Source organism: Myotis yumanensis, unplaced genomic scaffold (assembly GCF_028538775.1).
Source record: "Myotis yumanensis isolate MYYU_CA2020_CCGP unplaced genomic scaffold, mMyoYum1.0.hap1 SCAF_22, whole genome shotgun sequence".
Taxonomy (NCBI): Eukaryota; Metazoa; Chordata; class Mammalia; order Chiroptera; family Vespertilionidae; genus Myotis; species Myotis yumanensis.
In genome coordinates, this window is record NW_027223773.1 from 11,267,872 (window position 1) to 11,285,662 (window position 17,791).

General features: G+C 43.9%; 1 protein-coding gene across 1 annotated transcript; it reads left to right on the forward strand.

Moving 5' to 3' along the window:
• The first annotated feature begins 12,496 nt into the window (after positions 1-12,496).
• On the forward strand, positions 12,497-17,174 carry RGS1 (regulator of G protein signaling 1). Its single transcript, XM_070401024.1, has 5 exons — positions 12,497-12,666; positions 12,985-13,065; positions 13,480-13,541; positions 14,805-14,968; positions 15,707-17,174. Exons 1-5 carry the CDS (start codon positions 12,521-12,523, stop codon positions 15,890-15,892), a joined length of 639 nt encoding a protein of 212 aa, XP_070257125.1. The 5' UTR covers positions 12,497-12,520; the 3' UTR covers positions 15,893-17,174.
• Positions 17,175-17,791: the final 617 nt, after the last annotated feature.

Here is a 17,791-nt window from a genome sequence, read left to right on the forward strand (position 1 = left end):
GCAGGGGGTCCTGCAGGCAGAGCAGGGCCAGGCCTCCAGTGATTTGGGGGGCGGCGGGAAGTAGAGGGGGTGAAGGCAGAGCTATGACCCACCGACCAGACCACCCACAGAGCGAAGGAAGACACTTCTCAAGGGAGAGCCATTCCTTGGTTGAGAGAACAAAACCAGACAAGGCCTGAGAATAGAGCGAGGACAGGATCTCGGTCCTTCTCTATCAACAGCTAGGAATCAGCTGTGCGACCCTGAACACGTTCCTGAATCCCCTTGAGCCTCCACATCCGTATCTAAAATAGCAGTGACTGTAGATGCCTCATGCGTTGCTTTAAAGATTAAATGATTAATTTTCCTATTCAGGCTGCTCAACACAATCTGTAGTCTGGGGATGGGGTGAAGGGGTGCACGGGGAAAGGTGAGTTGTGACAACCAGACACACTCGGCTTGGTCCTCAGCATGAGGAGAGGATGGTGAGCACAGTAGGATGCTCAAGTGGATTTCTCTGTGGTTTTTTTATAAATATGTATATACATCTATATATTTAAATATATATTTTTATTGATTTCAGAGAGGCAGGGAGAGGGAGGTAGAAACATCAATGATGAGAGAGAATCATTGATTGGCTGCCTCCTGCACAAGCCTGCAACCCGGGCATGTGCCCTGACCAGGAATGGAACCCTGCCCTCCTGGTTCATAGGTCGATGTTCAACCACTGAGCCACACTGGCCTTGCAATCCTATATACTATATAATAAAAGCCTAATATACAAATTGTCTCCTCGACCAAGAGTTTGACTGGGAGTTCGACCACTCGCTATGACAGGCGCTGACCACCAGGGGGCGGGGTGGAACACGGTGGGCATCAGTGACTTGGTGCTGGCAGCTGGCAGCAGTGGAGGCGCTGAAGGCCCCAATGGGCCCCGACGAGAGCCAGACTGCAGCGGGATGGTGGAGCAGGTGAGCAGGCAGCATCAGGCCAAGGCAGGTGCAAGCAAGGGTCCGATTGCCCCACAGACGGGAACCAGCAGGCAGCAGGCCCTGATCGACTGATCAGGGTAGGCCCTGAGCTGGAATGGGAAACTGGGGGTGAGTGGCAGCAACCAACCTCCCATGGCGCCCGGGCGGGGGGCTGCAACCGGCTACCTGGGGGGGGGGGGGGGGGGGGAGGGTGACAGGGACAGAGGTGCAGTGAGAATATGGGGCGTCTGCTGGGCTCACTCTCACTCCCCCTGCTACCCTACCCCAGGACGCCAGGGCTCTTGCGCTGGGGAAGCCCCCATGCTCAGGTGCGGGGTGCCCATGAGGAGCCCGCCCCACACCTGCGTGGCCTCTTCCCGGTGAGCTGGGCCGCAGCTGCCGGGACCCCAGGGGCCGGCTGGGCTCCCAGTGGGTTTGCACAGGAACTGGTATGCGAGGCCGGGCCAGGAGAGAGTGCACTGCCCGCCTGGCTTCCGTGCGGTGCCACTGAGCAGCTCAGAGGCCCACACTGTGCCTCGGCCTGCGGCATCCGGCCACGCTCTCTGCATCTCCACGTGGGGACTCAGGTGCCATGACTCAGGAGGAGGGGACGTGCGGGGGCCCCAGGGCCCAGGTGCTGCCCAGGGCCCAGAGGTCAGCTGGGACCTGCCCTTTCATGCCAGATGCTCATGCTTCGATTGCTGGCCAGGCCTAGGGACCGCGCCCGTGCACAAATTTCATGCACCAGGCCTCTAGGAAATATATACTTTTTATTTTTGATAGTATTACAGATATCTTCCACTTTCAGGTGGACTTCTATAATCTTTGCTTACCCTCTTTTTCTTACGTTTGTTCTCTGTAAGCTTAACAATGTATACTTCTTGCATTTTTTTTTTAAGAAATTGGATGTGATAGAAACATCAATGATGACAGAGAGTCATTAATCGACTGCCTCCTGCACGCCCCCTACGGGGGATTGAATCGGGCATGTGCCTCTGACTGGAATTGAACACGGGACCCTTCAGTCTGCAGGCCAACGCTCCATTCATCGAGTCAAACCGGCTAGGGCACTTTTTGTATTTTTTAAGACACTGCAAGTGGTATGTTAGTTAGCAGTGAAAGTGATTCTTTGAAACTAACGTTAGTGTAGGAAGACAGTGTTGCCGATCGAGCTGCAAGACAGCCATGTCTGCACATCCTTCTTCCGAAATTCGAGAGAAAAGTCAATTGCCCTTAACACCCCAGTCCACAGCCACAATTTCTCTAAACCTATGAGATTTCAGACAGTTTCTGAGTAGAACAGAATAGGCAGTGCTCCTGATTCAACGAGGAAATTAAAAACTAAAAAAATACTAACACCACCATTTTTTGCAAGCACTTCTTAGAAGTTTTACTACTTAAATGGTTCACTTCTTCCCCCCCACCCAAGTTTTATTGAGCTATAATTGACATATAACACTGTATTCGTTTTAGGTGTGCAAACATAGTGATTTGTTATGTGTATATATTACAAAATGATCACCATGATAAGCTTAGTCAACATTCATCAACTCAGTTACACGTATTTTTTTCTTGTGATAAGGATTCTTAAGGTCTCTCTTAGCACATTTCAAACACACAATACGTACTGTTAACTACAGTCGTGTACATTAGATCCCCAGGGCTTACTTATCTTATAATCGGAAGCACAGACCTTTGACCTCCTTCACCCAGTTCCCCCACACCCCATGCCTCCGCCCCTGGCAATCGCCAATCTGTTCTCTGCATCTATGAGTTCGGTTTTTAAGGTTCTACATGTAAGATTATTCAGCATTTGTCTTTTTCTATCTGACTTCATTCACTGAGCCTAAAGTTGTCAAGATGCGTGCACATTATTGCAAACAGCAGCATTTTCTTCTTCCCTTTGGCTGAAGAATATTCAGATATATGTGTGTGTGTGTGTGTGTATGTGTGTATATATATGTGTGTGTATATATATATATATATATATATATATCTCACATTTCCTATGGCTGAGTAATATCACACATTTTCTATGGCTGAATTATATTCATATATATGTATACACTAGGGGTCCCGTGCAGGAAATTCATGCACTGGGGGGGGGGGGGGTCCCCTCAGCCCAGCCTGTGCCCTCTTGCAGTCCAGGAACCCTTGGGGGATGTCCAACTGCCCCGGAGGTGGGAGAGGCTCCCACCACTGCCACTGCGCTTGCCAGCCGTGAGCCCGACTTCTGGCTGAGCAGGGCTCCCCCTGTGGGAGCACACGGACCACCAGGAGGCAGCTCCTGCATTGAGTGTCTTCCCCCTGGTGGTCAGTGCACACCTTAGCAACTGGTTGTTTTGCTGTTCAGTCAATTTGCATATTAGCCTTTTATTATATAGGATATATACATATAGATCACATTTCCTATGGCTGAGAAATATTCAGATATATGTTTATATACTAGTATATAAAACACATTTCCTATGGCTGAGAAATATTCAGATATATGTGTATATTGAACACATTGTGTAATCCTTAGTCCTTGACCCCTTGTTCAACAGGTTGTTTTTCTTAGTACCTCATATGTGCCAGGCATTGTTCTGGACAACTGAGCAAAACAGACTCATTCTTAAAATCACATGGAAAAATGTGTTTAAGAAAAACGTGCTTTGCTTCTAGAGTATGAGTGAAAAACTACAGATTCTATTGGCGCTCAAGAGATGGAGCCCCAGAAGCCCTAAGCTTTCAAAGACCCATTGACCTGCATACTCAGAGGCCAATGAAGTTAGAGAAGGAGAGAGGAAAGAGAGGAGAGGGGGGGAGGGGAGGGGAGAGAGAGAGAAGCATCGATCGGCTGCCTCCTGCCTGCTCCCCACTGGGATCCTAGCCCAAAACCCAGGGATGTGCCCTGACTAGAATTGAACTATGACCTCCTGGTTCACAGGTCAATATTCAACCACTGAGCCATGTTGGCCGGGCAACAGCCCTCAGCTCGTAGAGATCTCCCGCTGCCCAGACCGTCTTCCTTCGGAGTAACTGATGTTTGATTTGATAGTTGGGTATGGTTTCTGCCATTAAAACAAACAAACAAACAAAAAACAACACAGAACCACAAAAAATCCCTTCTCCATCTCAAGCCTCTTTCATAGTTAGTTCTGAAGTGCTATACTGTAAAAAAAAACCACTTTTCTCATAAAAAGGGAAGTGGAATGGTGACCTTCTCCCTGACATTACTCCTCTGTGTTTGAAACTGTCCCAAATCAGGGGAAATTCTGTATAAAGGGGGGAAAAATCCTAAAGCACTTGATCATTTTTAGGTTTCTCAGAAGCTTCCCAGTCTCTGAGCATGGGGAGTAATGACACGTTTATTTAAAGATGCAAAGGATGAATTCTAAAATGCCACTGTCTACAGGGTACTTGTTTTATTAAAGGGTGGGACATCCAGGATTGAATGGATAGGATGATTCATGATGCCACCACCAGGCTCTAAAGAGGTTTCTGTTTTCCCAGCCATCAGCTCTGACACCAATGTGTGATTAAAAATACCAGTACGTATACAAAGAGAAAAGCGAAGCGTTAGAAGAGATGTGGCGGAAGGACAGTCAGTGTCATCCTGAGAAATAAGTAGGGTAGCTTCGGAAAGAAACAAGGCAACCCTGATGGATTTTCCCAGGAAAAAATCACAGAACAGGAGAAAAACAAAGCAAATAAGTCACTGGTGTTAGCCACTTTGATATCTAGTAAAACAGCGGCGAGTCCCCAGACTAGTGTTCCAGGTATGTCCCACTCTCCACAAATTGGCTTTATGAGAGGCCTTCATTCGTATCTGTTTTCTCTAACTGAAAGGATTTTTGCTCTTCGGGAAAAATAAAGCGAAAGCAGCCTGGCCAGTGTAGCTCAGTGGTTGAGTGTCGACCTATGTACCAAGAGGTCACGGTTCAATTCCCAGTCAGGGCACATGCCCAAGTTGTGGGCTCGATCCCCAGTGTGGGGCGTGCAGAAGGCAGCCAATCCATGATTCTCTCTCATCGTTGATGTTTCTCTCTTTCCCTCTCCCTTCCTCTCTCTGAAAGCAATAAAAATATATCTAAAAATAATCATAATAAAGCGAGAACAGTGTCCGGCGTCTCTTTGTGGTGAGCCATTCTAAGGCAGAAGGCCCCGCCCACAGTGAGAATGGCCCAGCAAGCTCCTTCCCTGGGAGCTACACTCAGCTTCTGAGTATCTAGCCCAGCGGCTCTGAACTGTGCCGGGAACATCCGTGCTTTCTCTCGAGGTATTTTGTGCATCTGTTAGCAAGATGTATCCTGAGAAGCATCCTTGCCTTGTACTATTCCGACTCACCGAAGGTTTCACAGAATGCTCTCATTTCAGATAGCAAAAGGGACACCTCAAAACAGTCGTGTATTGAAGCTGTTCCCTGGCAATTAAAATAGTTTCCTTTACAAATTGCCTCTCCATGCTGGCCTTCGAGTGCCTTTGCTTTTCTGTCCAAATGCAAATAATGTGTCAATGTTCTCACCGCAGTTTTCCATTACTTAGCCGGGCCTACAACCCGTGCTGCAGGCCTTGCTGAATTTTATTTGCAAAGCATAGTCAAACAGAGTCCAACATGATCGCTCTCCCTTGTTGAGATGACAATAAGTCAACATGCGATCATAAATGAAAATGATTCCGGTATGGAGGAAGTATATCAGAGAATTTAATGTTCATCAAAGATTTCCCCAGTGCGTTCAAGAAAGGCTTTGTAGATGAGCCTATGAATGGGAAATGTATTGGTACGATGAGAACTAGGGTGAACAAGGCTTATGGGATCACAAGAGCCCCAGTTCACTGAAGGTCGGTTTTCTTATAATCTCCTGATTTATGAAAAGGGGATGTCTGGTGTTGACTCTAAGTCACAGGATGAGAAAAAGAAACTAGATTCTTATCTTGTGTACTTTGCATCTACTGAGATCATTTCGTTCCATCAAGTTGCAAATATGTTCTCTTACTCTGATTTCTTCATTTAGAAAAGAAAACCTAATTAAGCAAGTCTAAAATGTTTCATCCTTTTACTCATCAATAATATAAAGTCAGCGTCAGCGTCTCCACCAACACTCCCCCTGGACACAGAGAAAAAGTCCTTCTGAATTCACTTTCCTTGAAGCTCTTCAAATAAACTCTAGAAAATATCGCTGAAACACTATTGCTAGCCCTTCCCATAGGCCTTGGAGGCTGCAGGAGCCAAAAGAGAACCAGGAAGTGAGCTTTGGTCTTCATTCCCTAACCACTGAGGGGTTGTGCTAATTGAACAGAACCTTTCCAAGTTCCATGTTTATACATAAGATCCATGCTTCCGTGAGTTTTATGCATGTTGAGAGGTGTGTACTCGCTACAAGACCAGTTTCTCCTATCGCCACTCTTCATACTTTCCAAGGGGTGTTGCTCTCAAAGGCAAACACCGGCAGACAATCGATGAATGTTGATTCTTTAGTGATTGGCAACTTCTGTCCCACACTCCCAGAGTCAGTCACTCCCTACACGTTCCTCTCTGGGGACACTTTTCACTTGGATTCCTTGCTGAACTGTCCGTCTGTCCTCTACTGCCCTGTGCACCCCTTAGGATGGAGACCCAACCCATTCACCTTCCTATGGGCAGTACTTGTGTCTGAGCCATTGCAGGACTGCTAATACAAGTGGTTAAATAAAGACAATTTGTTTCTATGGGTTAAAATTTCTGTTATGTCACTGACTCTTACAGTATCTACACTAATAAAAGAGAAACATGCAAATTGGTGTCACTCTGCTATGCCCACCAGCCAATCAGAGCAACTATGCAAATTAACCCAACAAAGATGACAATTAATTTGCATATGCAGGTGCAGAGCGAAGACTGAAGGCTCCATCTGGAGTGAAGACTGAAGACTGAAGAGGCTTGGCTTCTCCGCTGCGGCTGCAGTAGAGAAGCCACGCCTCGCTGGGGCCGCAGTGGAAAAGCCAACCCTCGCTGAGAAGCCGAGCCTCGCTGAGGCTGAGCCTCGCTGCAGCCGGAGGGGAGAAGCCTAGCCTCGAGGCTTGGCTTCTCCGCTGAGGCCAGACCAAAGGCCTGGGTCCCGGGTGCCAGAGGAAAACTGGTGCCGGCAGCCAGGGGAAGGAAGGCCTAATGCGTGAATCTTCGTGCAACGAGCCTCTAGTAAATATATAAATATATTTTTACTTTTAAGATTCAATCTCGTACCCTGGACAGTGTGGCTCAGTTGGCTGGAGCACCATCCTGTACACCCAAATGTTGCAGGTTCAATTCCCAGTCAGTGCACATACCTAGGTTGCGGGTTCGTTCCCCACTTGGGGTGCATACGGGAAGGCAACCGACGGATGTTTATCTCTTACACCAATGTCTCTCTCTTTATCGCTCTCCCTTCCCCTCTCTCTTTCTAAAGTCAATAAGCATGTCCTCAGATGAGGATTTTAAAAAATAATACTAATAAGATACAATCTCCTGAGTTGAAGACCTGAAGAGATAATTTTCCAAAAAAATAAATAAATAGATGGCCAAAAGAGATATGAAAAGATGCTCAACTTCACTCTCTATAAGGGAAATGCAAACTGAAACCTAGTTGAGATATCACCTCACACCTGTTAGAATGTTATCAATAAGATAAGAAATAAGAAGTTTTAAAAAGGATGTGGGGAAAAGGCAACCCTCCCACAATGCTGATAGTATGAAGGTTCATCAAAAAATCAAGACTAGAGTTACCATATGACTCAGCAATCCCTCTTCTGGGAATCTACCCCAATAATTTGAAAACACTTATTCATAAAGATAGATGCATTCCTGCGTTCACTGCAGCATTATTTACCACACCTAAGACATGGGAGCAACCTAAGTGTCCTCTGACAGGTAAATAGATGAAGATGTGGGACATAAATACAATGGAATACTACTCAGCCGTAAGAAGATGAAATACCGTCATCTGCAACACCATAAGTGGATCTTGAGAGTATTGTGCTAAGTGAAATAAGTCAGATGGAAAAGGACAAGAACCATATAATTCCACTCAGATGTGGAATATAAAACAGAAAGTAACAATTTGAACAGATGAAATATACAAACACAAAACAAACTCTTAGGTATAGACAACAGAATGGTGATTATCAGAGAGGACAGGGAGTGAGTGTTATCATTTTATTTAAAAAGATGACAAAGAAGGTAACGGGGTCTAATACATGGTGATTGGAGGAGACTGGACTTCAGGTGGCAAGCATACACTAGAGCAGTGGTCGGCAAACCCTGGCTCACGAGCCACATGCGGCTCTTTGGCCCCTTGAGTGTGGCTCTTCCACAAAATACCACGTTTTTAGCAAAGGCCAGCTTAGGAGTACCCTAATTAAGTTAATAACAATGTACCTACCTATATAGTTTAAGTTTAAAAAATTTGGCTCTCAAAAGAAATTTCAATCGTTGTACTGTTGATATTTGGCTCTGTTAACTATTGAGTTTGCCGACCACTGCACTAGAGTATTAAGACATCATATCACAAAGTTGTGTACCTCAAATGTAATGTTATTAACCAATGTTTCCCTGATAAAGTAAATAATGAAAAATGCAAGCCAATGATTTTTTTAAAGATACAATTTTGTACTCATTATTGACCTTTTCTCCAAAACTCCTAATGTCTGCAGCAAAACCTCAGCAGCATGATGAAGGCTCAGCATCATGTTAGTCGATGTTAAGTATGAAAATGTCATTCAGCAAAGCTCTCCCTACTAGGATTCAGGCACTTGGAGTGATCAGAACCAAACTGTAAAATCAACTCGGCAAAGATTAAAATTTTCCCTATCAAATGGATAGCCATAATCTGAAATGTTGTACTGAACCAATCTCCTAGACATTTTAAAATATAACACGGGGATTTGTAGGGCAGGGAAGCTATTCTGTGTGATACTATAATGGTGGACACATGTCATCATACATTTGTCAAAATCCATAGGACAAGCAACACGGAGAGTGAGGCCCCAGGTGAACTATGGACTCTGGGTGGTGAGGATGAGTCACTGTAGGTTCATTCCCAGCTCTAACAAATGTGCCCGACTGATGTAGGATGTTGATGGTGGGGAAGGCATGGGGTGGAAGGAGTAAGTGGGAATTCTCTGTACTTTCCACTCAACTTCGCTATAAATCTGAAATGGCTCTAAAAATAAAGTGCATTATTTTTTTCAATAAAATGATAACACTGGGACCTCTTCAAGTATTCCTTTCCTTAGGACTCCAACCTAATTACTTAGGGCACAACTTCGCAGAGGAACTACACAACCCAGGTTATGTTGGTGAGAGCCACTATTTCTTCTACTGGCTCTTACCAAATCCTCCACAATTTCAACCAGAGTCCTTGGCTCAGGAAAGGGACTATCTGATCATCTGCCTTTTCTTCATGAATTTCATAAAGAGGAGCCAGGAAGGGACAGTCTGTACACAACTGAAAGGGAACGTTCAGTGCCTTGCCATGGACTCATGAACCTTTGTACATGCACCTTCCCCAAATTTGCCTAGCTCTGTGCAGGCAGCTTTGCATGTGCCAGCAAGCAGCCTTTGAGAGAACAGCTGTACCACTGTGCCATCCGGGCAGCTTCAGCAGCCACTTGTGACGTAGGAATTTCCGATGGAGGCAGGTGGGCTTGGAAGTGTGCAATTCAATTCTCAGAGTTCAATTCTCCACGTGGGCTTGGAAGTGTGCGATTGCAATTGCTTGCAAATGCTTGAGCTCAAAAGTTTGTATGGAGGCAGCAACACGTGGGAGGTTTAAAGGAATTGAGAGGTGAATATCTCTAAGTCAGACCAGAGTTTCCCAATGTAGTGTCAAGAGAACATTATTTCTGCAAACTATTTCCCCTGCTTAACAAGGGCCCAGGTGTCAAGAATGTTAGGAAACTGCTGTGTATTCTACCCGCCTTTTGAACATTGACAGAGATGTAGTCACATATTAAAGGCTCTCAGAAGATGTGGTCAAGTTAAGAAACTTATCGCCCTAGCTGGTTTGGCTCAGTGGATAGAGCATTAGCCTGTGGACCAAAGGGTCCCAGGTTCAATTTCGATCAAGGGCACATGCCTGGGCTGTGGGCTCAGTCCAACATGCAGGAGGCAGCCAATCAATGATTCCCTCTCTTCCTCTCTCTTCCTCTCTGAAATCAATAAAAAATATTTTTTTTTTTAAAAAAAGAAACGTATTTACCTTTTTTAAAGAAATATGTTGTCACTGATTTCACAGAGAGGGAGGGAGAGGGAGACAGAAACAAAAATGATGGGAGAGAACCACTGATGGGCCACCTCCTGCATGCCTTCCACTGGGGATCAAACCCGCAACCTGGGCATGTGCTCTGATCAAGAACCAAAATGTGGAAGATAGATATACATTATTGGCCTGTCCAAATACACTCTTGTTTGAACATGAGCAGTTTTTCCTCTGATACTCTGTAATTCTTTACCATCAGTGTATTTACATAGTAAGCCATATTTTTGTGTTAACTATACTTCTACTTGTTCATGGGTTTTTTAAATTTTACTTTATTTTTATCCTAAGAACCATGACCTCCTGGTTCATGGGTCGATGCTCAACCACTGAGCCACACTGGCCAGGCAAAACATTTACCTTTGACCCAATATTTCCCAAACTTATGTGGCCACATAACCTTTGCTGCTGCTGCTATTGTAGTCCTTATCGTGCTCATTAACAACCAAAGGAATTAGGGCTACAGAAACATACTTTGGGAATCATCAGTCCACATGGATGATAATAATAGTGAGCCATTCAAAATAAACACTAAACCATTTCTTCTCTAACATAACTGACCCACAATTCTCTAGAGCAGTGATGGCGAATCTTTTGAGCTCGGCGTGTCAGCATTTTGAAAAACCCTAACTTAACTCTGGTGCCGTGTCACATATAGAAATTTTTTGATATTTGCAACCATAGTAAAACAAAGACATATTTTTGATATTTATTTTATATATTTAAATGCCATTTAACAAAGAAAAAGCAACCAAAAAAATGAGTTCGCGTGTCAGAGGTTCGCTATCACTGATCTAGATGGCCTGAGACGTTAACTAGATAAACAACCATGAGCAATGCTGGAGATTTTAACAGAAAACTGAAGTATGGCCCGAACCACAAGGAGTCCGTCCACAAACAAATGCCTTTATGTCATTGGTCCTTGAACCCCATCACTTCTGTTTGGGTCGAGCCACGGCCAGCTCAGCTCACCAGTTGCCTTTCTTAACGCATCACGATGTTATCTTTCCAACATCAGATGACGCTTGCTGCCGACAGTGTATGTTTATGGTGGTGAAGGAAGTGATTTTGAAATATTATAAATGTGATTCCTTCACAAATATTTTTTTTTATCCTGATGACAGAACCAAGTGAGGAAAATCCATGCTGTCTTGCCTTTTCTCAGCTTTGCCTAGTAACGCCAGCAGCAGCCTCTCTAAGTCACATCTGCTTTGTCTTTTCAGGGGCAAAACTCAAAAGAGGCTTAAGTTAAACTGTGCTCTTCAAAGATAAACACCGTCTATATATAAACTCCAAAGAGCTTACGGTACCCTCCAGTGATCCGTCATCTCATTCCTTGGGAGTTTGAAAAAAACCCTTAATCTTAATTAAAGCTACACTTTAATCTTCAGAGATACTGCCAACATGTGGAAGGTAGATATACATTATTGGCCTGTCCAAATACACTCTTGTTTGAACATGAGCAGTTTTTCCTCTGATACTATGCAATTCTTTACCATCAATATATTTACAGAGTAAGGCATATTTTTGTGTTAACTATACTTCTACTTGTTCATGGTTTTTTTTAAAAAATTTACTTTATTTTTATCCTAAGCAGTAATGTGTATAAAAATCAGCATGATAGGTTCCTTATACTCCTAATAAATATGAGAGTCCTTGCACCCTTTAAAATCACCCTGTGTCTCGCCAGCAGAAAGCCTCACCCCCACCTGGGAATTTCTTGCCCTGAAAATAAGGGCTGAGAGTTGGAGCCGGGAACCGTGAAGATAACCTCTCTTTACTCTCCTTCCTACCGGATCCTTGCACAAATAATCAAACAAAAAAAAAATGATTTATTATACTGCTTCCTGAACGGAAAAAAAAAAAGGAACTCTTGAACATGCTGTGCTCGGATGGATTTTATGGTGGAGGACTAGCAAACGCATCGGGGCAAGCGTCCCTACTACTGAGTTTCTATGTGATGCAATAAGTACTCCGAATGAGGCCTTTTCCTGAACGATGCAGTTTTACGAAGACCCACGCGTCCCCTGGAACCAAACCCTGCTAACGGCTAACACTGCAGATGTGGGGCCTCTGTGTGTTTAATTTTCTTTCCTTCTAATCAAGTGACCTGTTCTCACTTGGTTAAGTTTCAACCACAACACATCACTGTAGTCTTTTTTTTTTTTCAAGATCCACGTCACAGCCCGGCGAGAAAGGAGGAACTTGCAGTGTCTGTGGTAACACGGCCTGATAAACAGACTGGCTGAGCAGCACGAGCCCGCCCGCCCGCGCTATATAAAGCAGCGGGGCTGTGGGCGAGCAGACAGTCGCCCCATGAGGACCATGAGAGGAGCAGCCATGCCTGCGCCCAGGTTGCACAAAATGCCCGGAATGCTCTTCTCCGCTCCTCCGAAGGAGCTGCAAGGCACAGATCATTCACTGCTGGATGACAAGACGCAGAAAAGGAGGCCCAAGACCTTGTAAGTTCCCTTCGCTGTCTCGCGTGGGGACTTTGGGCTGAGATTCTCTTGAGTGGCAGAAGGAGTGAGCCCTCCGTTTAGCGGGAGCAGAGCAATTACCTGTTGGGTGTTCTAAGTATATTCTGTTGTATTAAACAGTGAATCATGACTGGGCATCCAATTGGGGGGGAATTTTTCTGGATTTGAATTGGCTCAATCTTAATCTAACAACATGATCGCCTTAGTCACGGGAGGAGTTTATTTCGGACTGTTCTCTTTTTATCAATGAAAAGCATCCTACTGAGGAGGTATGGACACTCACTTTGGTGTCTTTTGCAGCGGAATGGACGTGAAGGCATACCTGAGATCCATGATCCCACATCTGGAATCTGGGATGAAACCGTCCAGGTCCAAGGACATGTAAGTACACGAACCCACTGAACTATCCTATGCATTCACCCCGTATTCCAGCAAGAGATTAACACTGTGCTTAATGGACTTCGCTTATTTTAAGTAACAAGCCTAAGGAGACGAGCATATTAATCCCAACGGAAATGAAACGCCAACATGTGCGTGCATACAGTTGCTATCTATCATAGTGTTGAAAGATGTGTACTTGGATTTTTTTCATATTCTATTGGCAGATATTTTTATATAGTGATTCCATAGGAAACTTCATCTCGAGAGTAATTCTAAGGGGAATTTTGTTTCCTTACACGTTTTAGTAAAATGTTATCAGGACTAGGGTCTTAGTCTGTGACGTTATGAAAAGGCAGCAGCTGCTCTGACTATGAAAAACACATTTACTGACGTGTGCCAACCTTGTCCCTGCAGACTCTCCGCTGATGAAGTGTTGCAGTGGTCTCAGTCTCTGGAGAAACTTCTTGCCAATCGAGGTAAGGAGAGAGGAGCTACCGAACATGTGTGGGTTCGGCCCAACAGGCTAACAGGTTAAAGGGCGTCATTCAGATACAGGGTCATGGACAGGAGGGCGTGTGGAGAGCTGTATTCCAGCTTCTGTGTGCTCACGGGTAGTTTCCGCACCTTGTGCCTCATTGCCCCGTAAGGATCGCTTAGCCCTCGGTGCTGCCACTGGCCAATCTGCCAAGCCAGTCACAGGTTTCCAAGGATGGATTTGGTATAGGAGCAAAATTGTAAATGGTGCTGGGGTTCTGAGGTTTAACACTTTTAAAAGTCAGCCAGACCTCTCAGCATGTGGACGGCTGTTCTGAAAGCTACCTCGTAGAGCATGTATTTTTATCAGTAGCAGTCCCTCAGTCAATTAGTATTTCATCAATCACACATTCACAAACTCACTCCTTCAGCCCATTTGCCTGTGGCAAGCATTTCAGAGGTGCCAAGGATTCAAAATCAAAGACACATGACATATCATATGACACACGGGTACAATAAAGAACGATTTTTAAACAGTTTTGTGAGGCACTTCTGATGAGAGAAGGTGAAGAAGGAAACGTGTTCGCCTTATTCTTATGGCCACCGCAATTCCACTGGGATGAGGACGCGGGAGAGAGGGGTCCATGGGAAGTGTGTCTGTCCAGTGTGAGCTCATCTTCTTCTCCCAACACTTTAAGGAGATTTGCCACTAACACAGCTCAACCAGGTTCATCCACCTTGTGACCTGACTTAGTTTAAGATTCAGCCAAACCAATGCACGATCTAGAAATGGCCCATGTGAAAGTCTCAGTAACACTTACAAATACAATCAGTGCATCACACACAGGGAATGTATCGGCCTCACATTTTCTGATTAATATGAATCAGACGGGGAAATTAGACTCGTTAGTCATAAACATGATGTTAATACCCTTTGTCAATGTTTGCTTCCCTAAGATACTCTTACATAAGAAAAGAGGTTGCTTTGTAGCCTCTAGCTGAGCAGAATTTTCATTGAATTAGCAGATGGGAGCAAAGTACAGTTTCACAGCCACGGCTCAGCAGCCTATGGCTGTGGACAAGTGTGTCTGGCCCCAGATAAACTATCAATGAAGGCATCAGGCCTTTCCATCTTTATAAACCATGACCCAGCTATTTTAGCAACCGCCATAAAATAGTATTTTCTACCAAATTTCTTCTTCAAGCTATTCCTTTACTGGCTCAATGAATATGAGTATCTCACCCCTCTCTCTCTTTCTCTTTAGCTGGTCAAGATGTTTTCGGCAGTTTCCTAAAGTCTGAGTTCAGTGAGGAGAACATTGAGTTCTGGTTGGCTTGCGAGGACTACAAAAGAACGGAGTCTGATCTCCTGCATGGCAAGGCAGAGAAAATATACAAATCCTTTGTGCATTCAGACGCTGCTAAACAAGTGAGTATCAAGTTCATGATCACCCGTTCATGTGTGAAGGAACTTGGGCGCAGAAATATCCTTCAGCACACATAGCAAGATGAGGTCCTTTTGGAGTGCCGTGATTTCACAGCTATCTACTTAGGTGTGTTCATATAGTTCAGTGCCATGATCATCTAACTTTCTGTATCTGTGAAAAGATTGGATAAAAGATTCATTTGCAAAACTAGCTAACATGATGGGGTCCTGGACTAATGGCCAGAGTTTCATGCCAGGAAGTTCTTAATAAGCTAGCTTATCTTGGATGAAGATAAAACACAGGTTAGTGTAATACAGTCATACATACGATGCAGCGGCCAACATACTTCCAGTTAGCGGTGCCCACCTTCCAGTTAAATATGTTTGGTTCGAGCCAAAAAAACAGCTGCATAAAGTGCCCTCTCCTCCTATACATTTTAAATGTCCATGTCACTTTTTTGAGGGACATTTAAATTTTTCATGCCTGCCTTTTCTGTATCACCCAACTATACAATGAGCTAACTTGGAGCAAAGCCTTTTTTGTGATATTTCTTTTTAATTCCTCCACACCTAGGATGGGTCTGGTCTAGAATAGGCATTCAGGAGATATTTGAACTGATTTAAATGAGGGCTTAAAGCACCTCTATCTTGAGGTGCTTCCCAAAAAACCCACACAGTAATGTCATAAAATATGCAATAAATTGGAAGTGCATGTTCACTAATGAGAACTTCCCTTTGTAGATCAATATTGACTTTCACACTCGAGAATCTACAGCCAAGAAGATCAAAGCTCCGACCCCCACGTGTTTCGACGAAGCCCAGAAAATTGTATACACCCTTATGGAAAAGGACTCGTACCCCAGGTTCCTCAAGTCGAATATATACTTAAATCTTCTCAATGACCTTCAAGCGAATAGTCTCAAGTGACCATTTCCCGGCTGGAGGGAATTATAGATGGTATCAAGTACCCAGAAGGAATGTTCCCGGATGGCTCCCTGGGTGAGCAACTTGGCCTTTGGGGGTGACTGCACAGGCCCGGGGAGAGGCAAAAGCACTCACAATGGATTAACGTGGACGCTATCCAGACACAGGGTTGAAGAAGGTCCGGGTGGAAAATGAGAGCCAGTGGAAGGAAGGAGGCACTTTGGTACTGTCGTGACATAAGAGTGACTTACGGACTAGAAAACTCCTCAGAACTGACCCGGCTGGGTAATCCCAGCTACACAGAAACTGTGAACAAAGGTTGGAAACTGATTAAGACATGCTATCAGCTTCAAGGTCAACGGACTCCTATGCTGCATATTATTCTATAGAGACTGTCTTGAGCTGCTGAAATCTCTTTCATTCGGATGACTATATTTTGAGATCACCATTGACACAAAGCGGTGTTGGTATTGTCTTGTTATTCGATTGCTTTGGGCTTGAAAGGGATGAAGAAAAGAACGATGTATTTAATTTAATATTGCTCTTAAAACTGGGAAGTCAGGATATATTTGTTAATTAAATTATCAGTGTCCATAATAAATGTGTTTTGTATTAAAATACATACAAGTGGTTCCTTTTTTAATTTTCCTGAATATTTTTTTAACTGGCATTTATTCCTCAGTTTTGACAAAAATTCAAGCAAGGGTTTTCTGCTTTCCATCATTTTTTCAACATCTAAAATTATCATCCAGTTCATTTGGGGTTGTCTACAATGAGCCAGCCCAAATGGTTCCTGAAAATATATACAATCACAATTAGGAATTTGATACATTTCACTGGGTCTGTTCACCTTTGTTTAACCTAAAATGTTTACTTAGCATGCATCCAGGAAAAGTAAGATTTTATGGGTATATTAAACTATTAAGGGCACAAGCTGTTAACATATTTTTATATGTGCATGGTTATTTTAAAGTTGCAATTAAACATTAGTTCTTTAAAAATTTTAAATGAAACTATCATATAATTAACCCCATATTTTATGTATTGTATATATGTATTAGACAGAATTTATTAGTTTTGTCTTTGTTATGAGAATGCATAAAAATCAAACAAATATAATATGCTTTCATGTAGCCAATCTTCAAACTGATGAGCAACTAAAAAAGTCCTTTACAAAGGAACAAAAAAGTTATTTCAAGAAGTAACAACTGCCTGGGATAGAAGGTAGGGGCAGGCTGGAAGAGGTCAATGGGGGGAGGAAAAGTGATATATGTAACTTTCAACAATAAAGAGTTTTTTAAAAAAATTCAAGCAAGGGTCTTCTTTAAAAAAAAAAAAAAAAAGAACTAACAAATGCTATTTTATGGTGGTTGAAGGTTTATAAAACCCAGATGCATTTTCTTATTTAATGCTCATAGCAATCCTGTGAAAGCTGAGACTCAGGAAGATCAAATCACTACTTCCCAAATTTAGCTAACCTTCAGAATTACCTAGAATGTTAGCAAAACAAAGCACCCCTTTCAGGGCCCCCTCCCAGGCTGACTGAGTCAGAATCTCCAAGGGATCCAGTCTAATCCATGCTCCTTCCACAAGGCGACACTGCCCCCTACTGACCAGAAGGCATTTCCTAAGTCACTCACAAGTCTGCAGGCCTAAGTGTCACCTATGTAGAACAGTAAGACCACTCTGGAGAGATCGCCTACAGAGAGCAGAAAAAAAAAATCAAGAAGATGCGGAATCCAGCATAGCCTGGAGAACTAGGATGGAATAATCAGCCACCCACACACCACACTGAAATACCGTGGATGTCCTCAGTACAGGCAGGTCCCGTCACTAGGCACGCAGGGAAGATATGGGGCAATGTGCACATCCGATTTTAAAAGGATTATTCTTGAGTTTCCA

Excerpts from the sequence above, each read along its gene's own strand:
- RGS1 (XM_070401024.1), top strand. The coding sequence starts at position 12,521 with ATGAGGACCATGAGAGGAGCAGCCATGCCTGCGCCCAGGTTGCACAAA. Across the intron at positions 12,667-12,984 it reads AAAAGGAGGCCCAAGACCTT|CGGAATGGACGTGAAGGCAT; the intron begins GTAAGTTCCCTT and ends TGTCTTTTGCAG. Across the intron at positions 13,542-14,804 it reads GAAACTTCTTGCCAATCGAG|CTGGTCAAGATGTTTTCGGC; the intron begins GTAAGGAGAGAG and ends CTTTCTCTTTAG.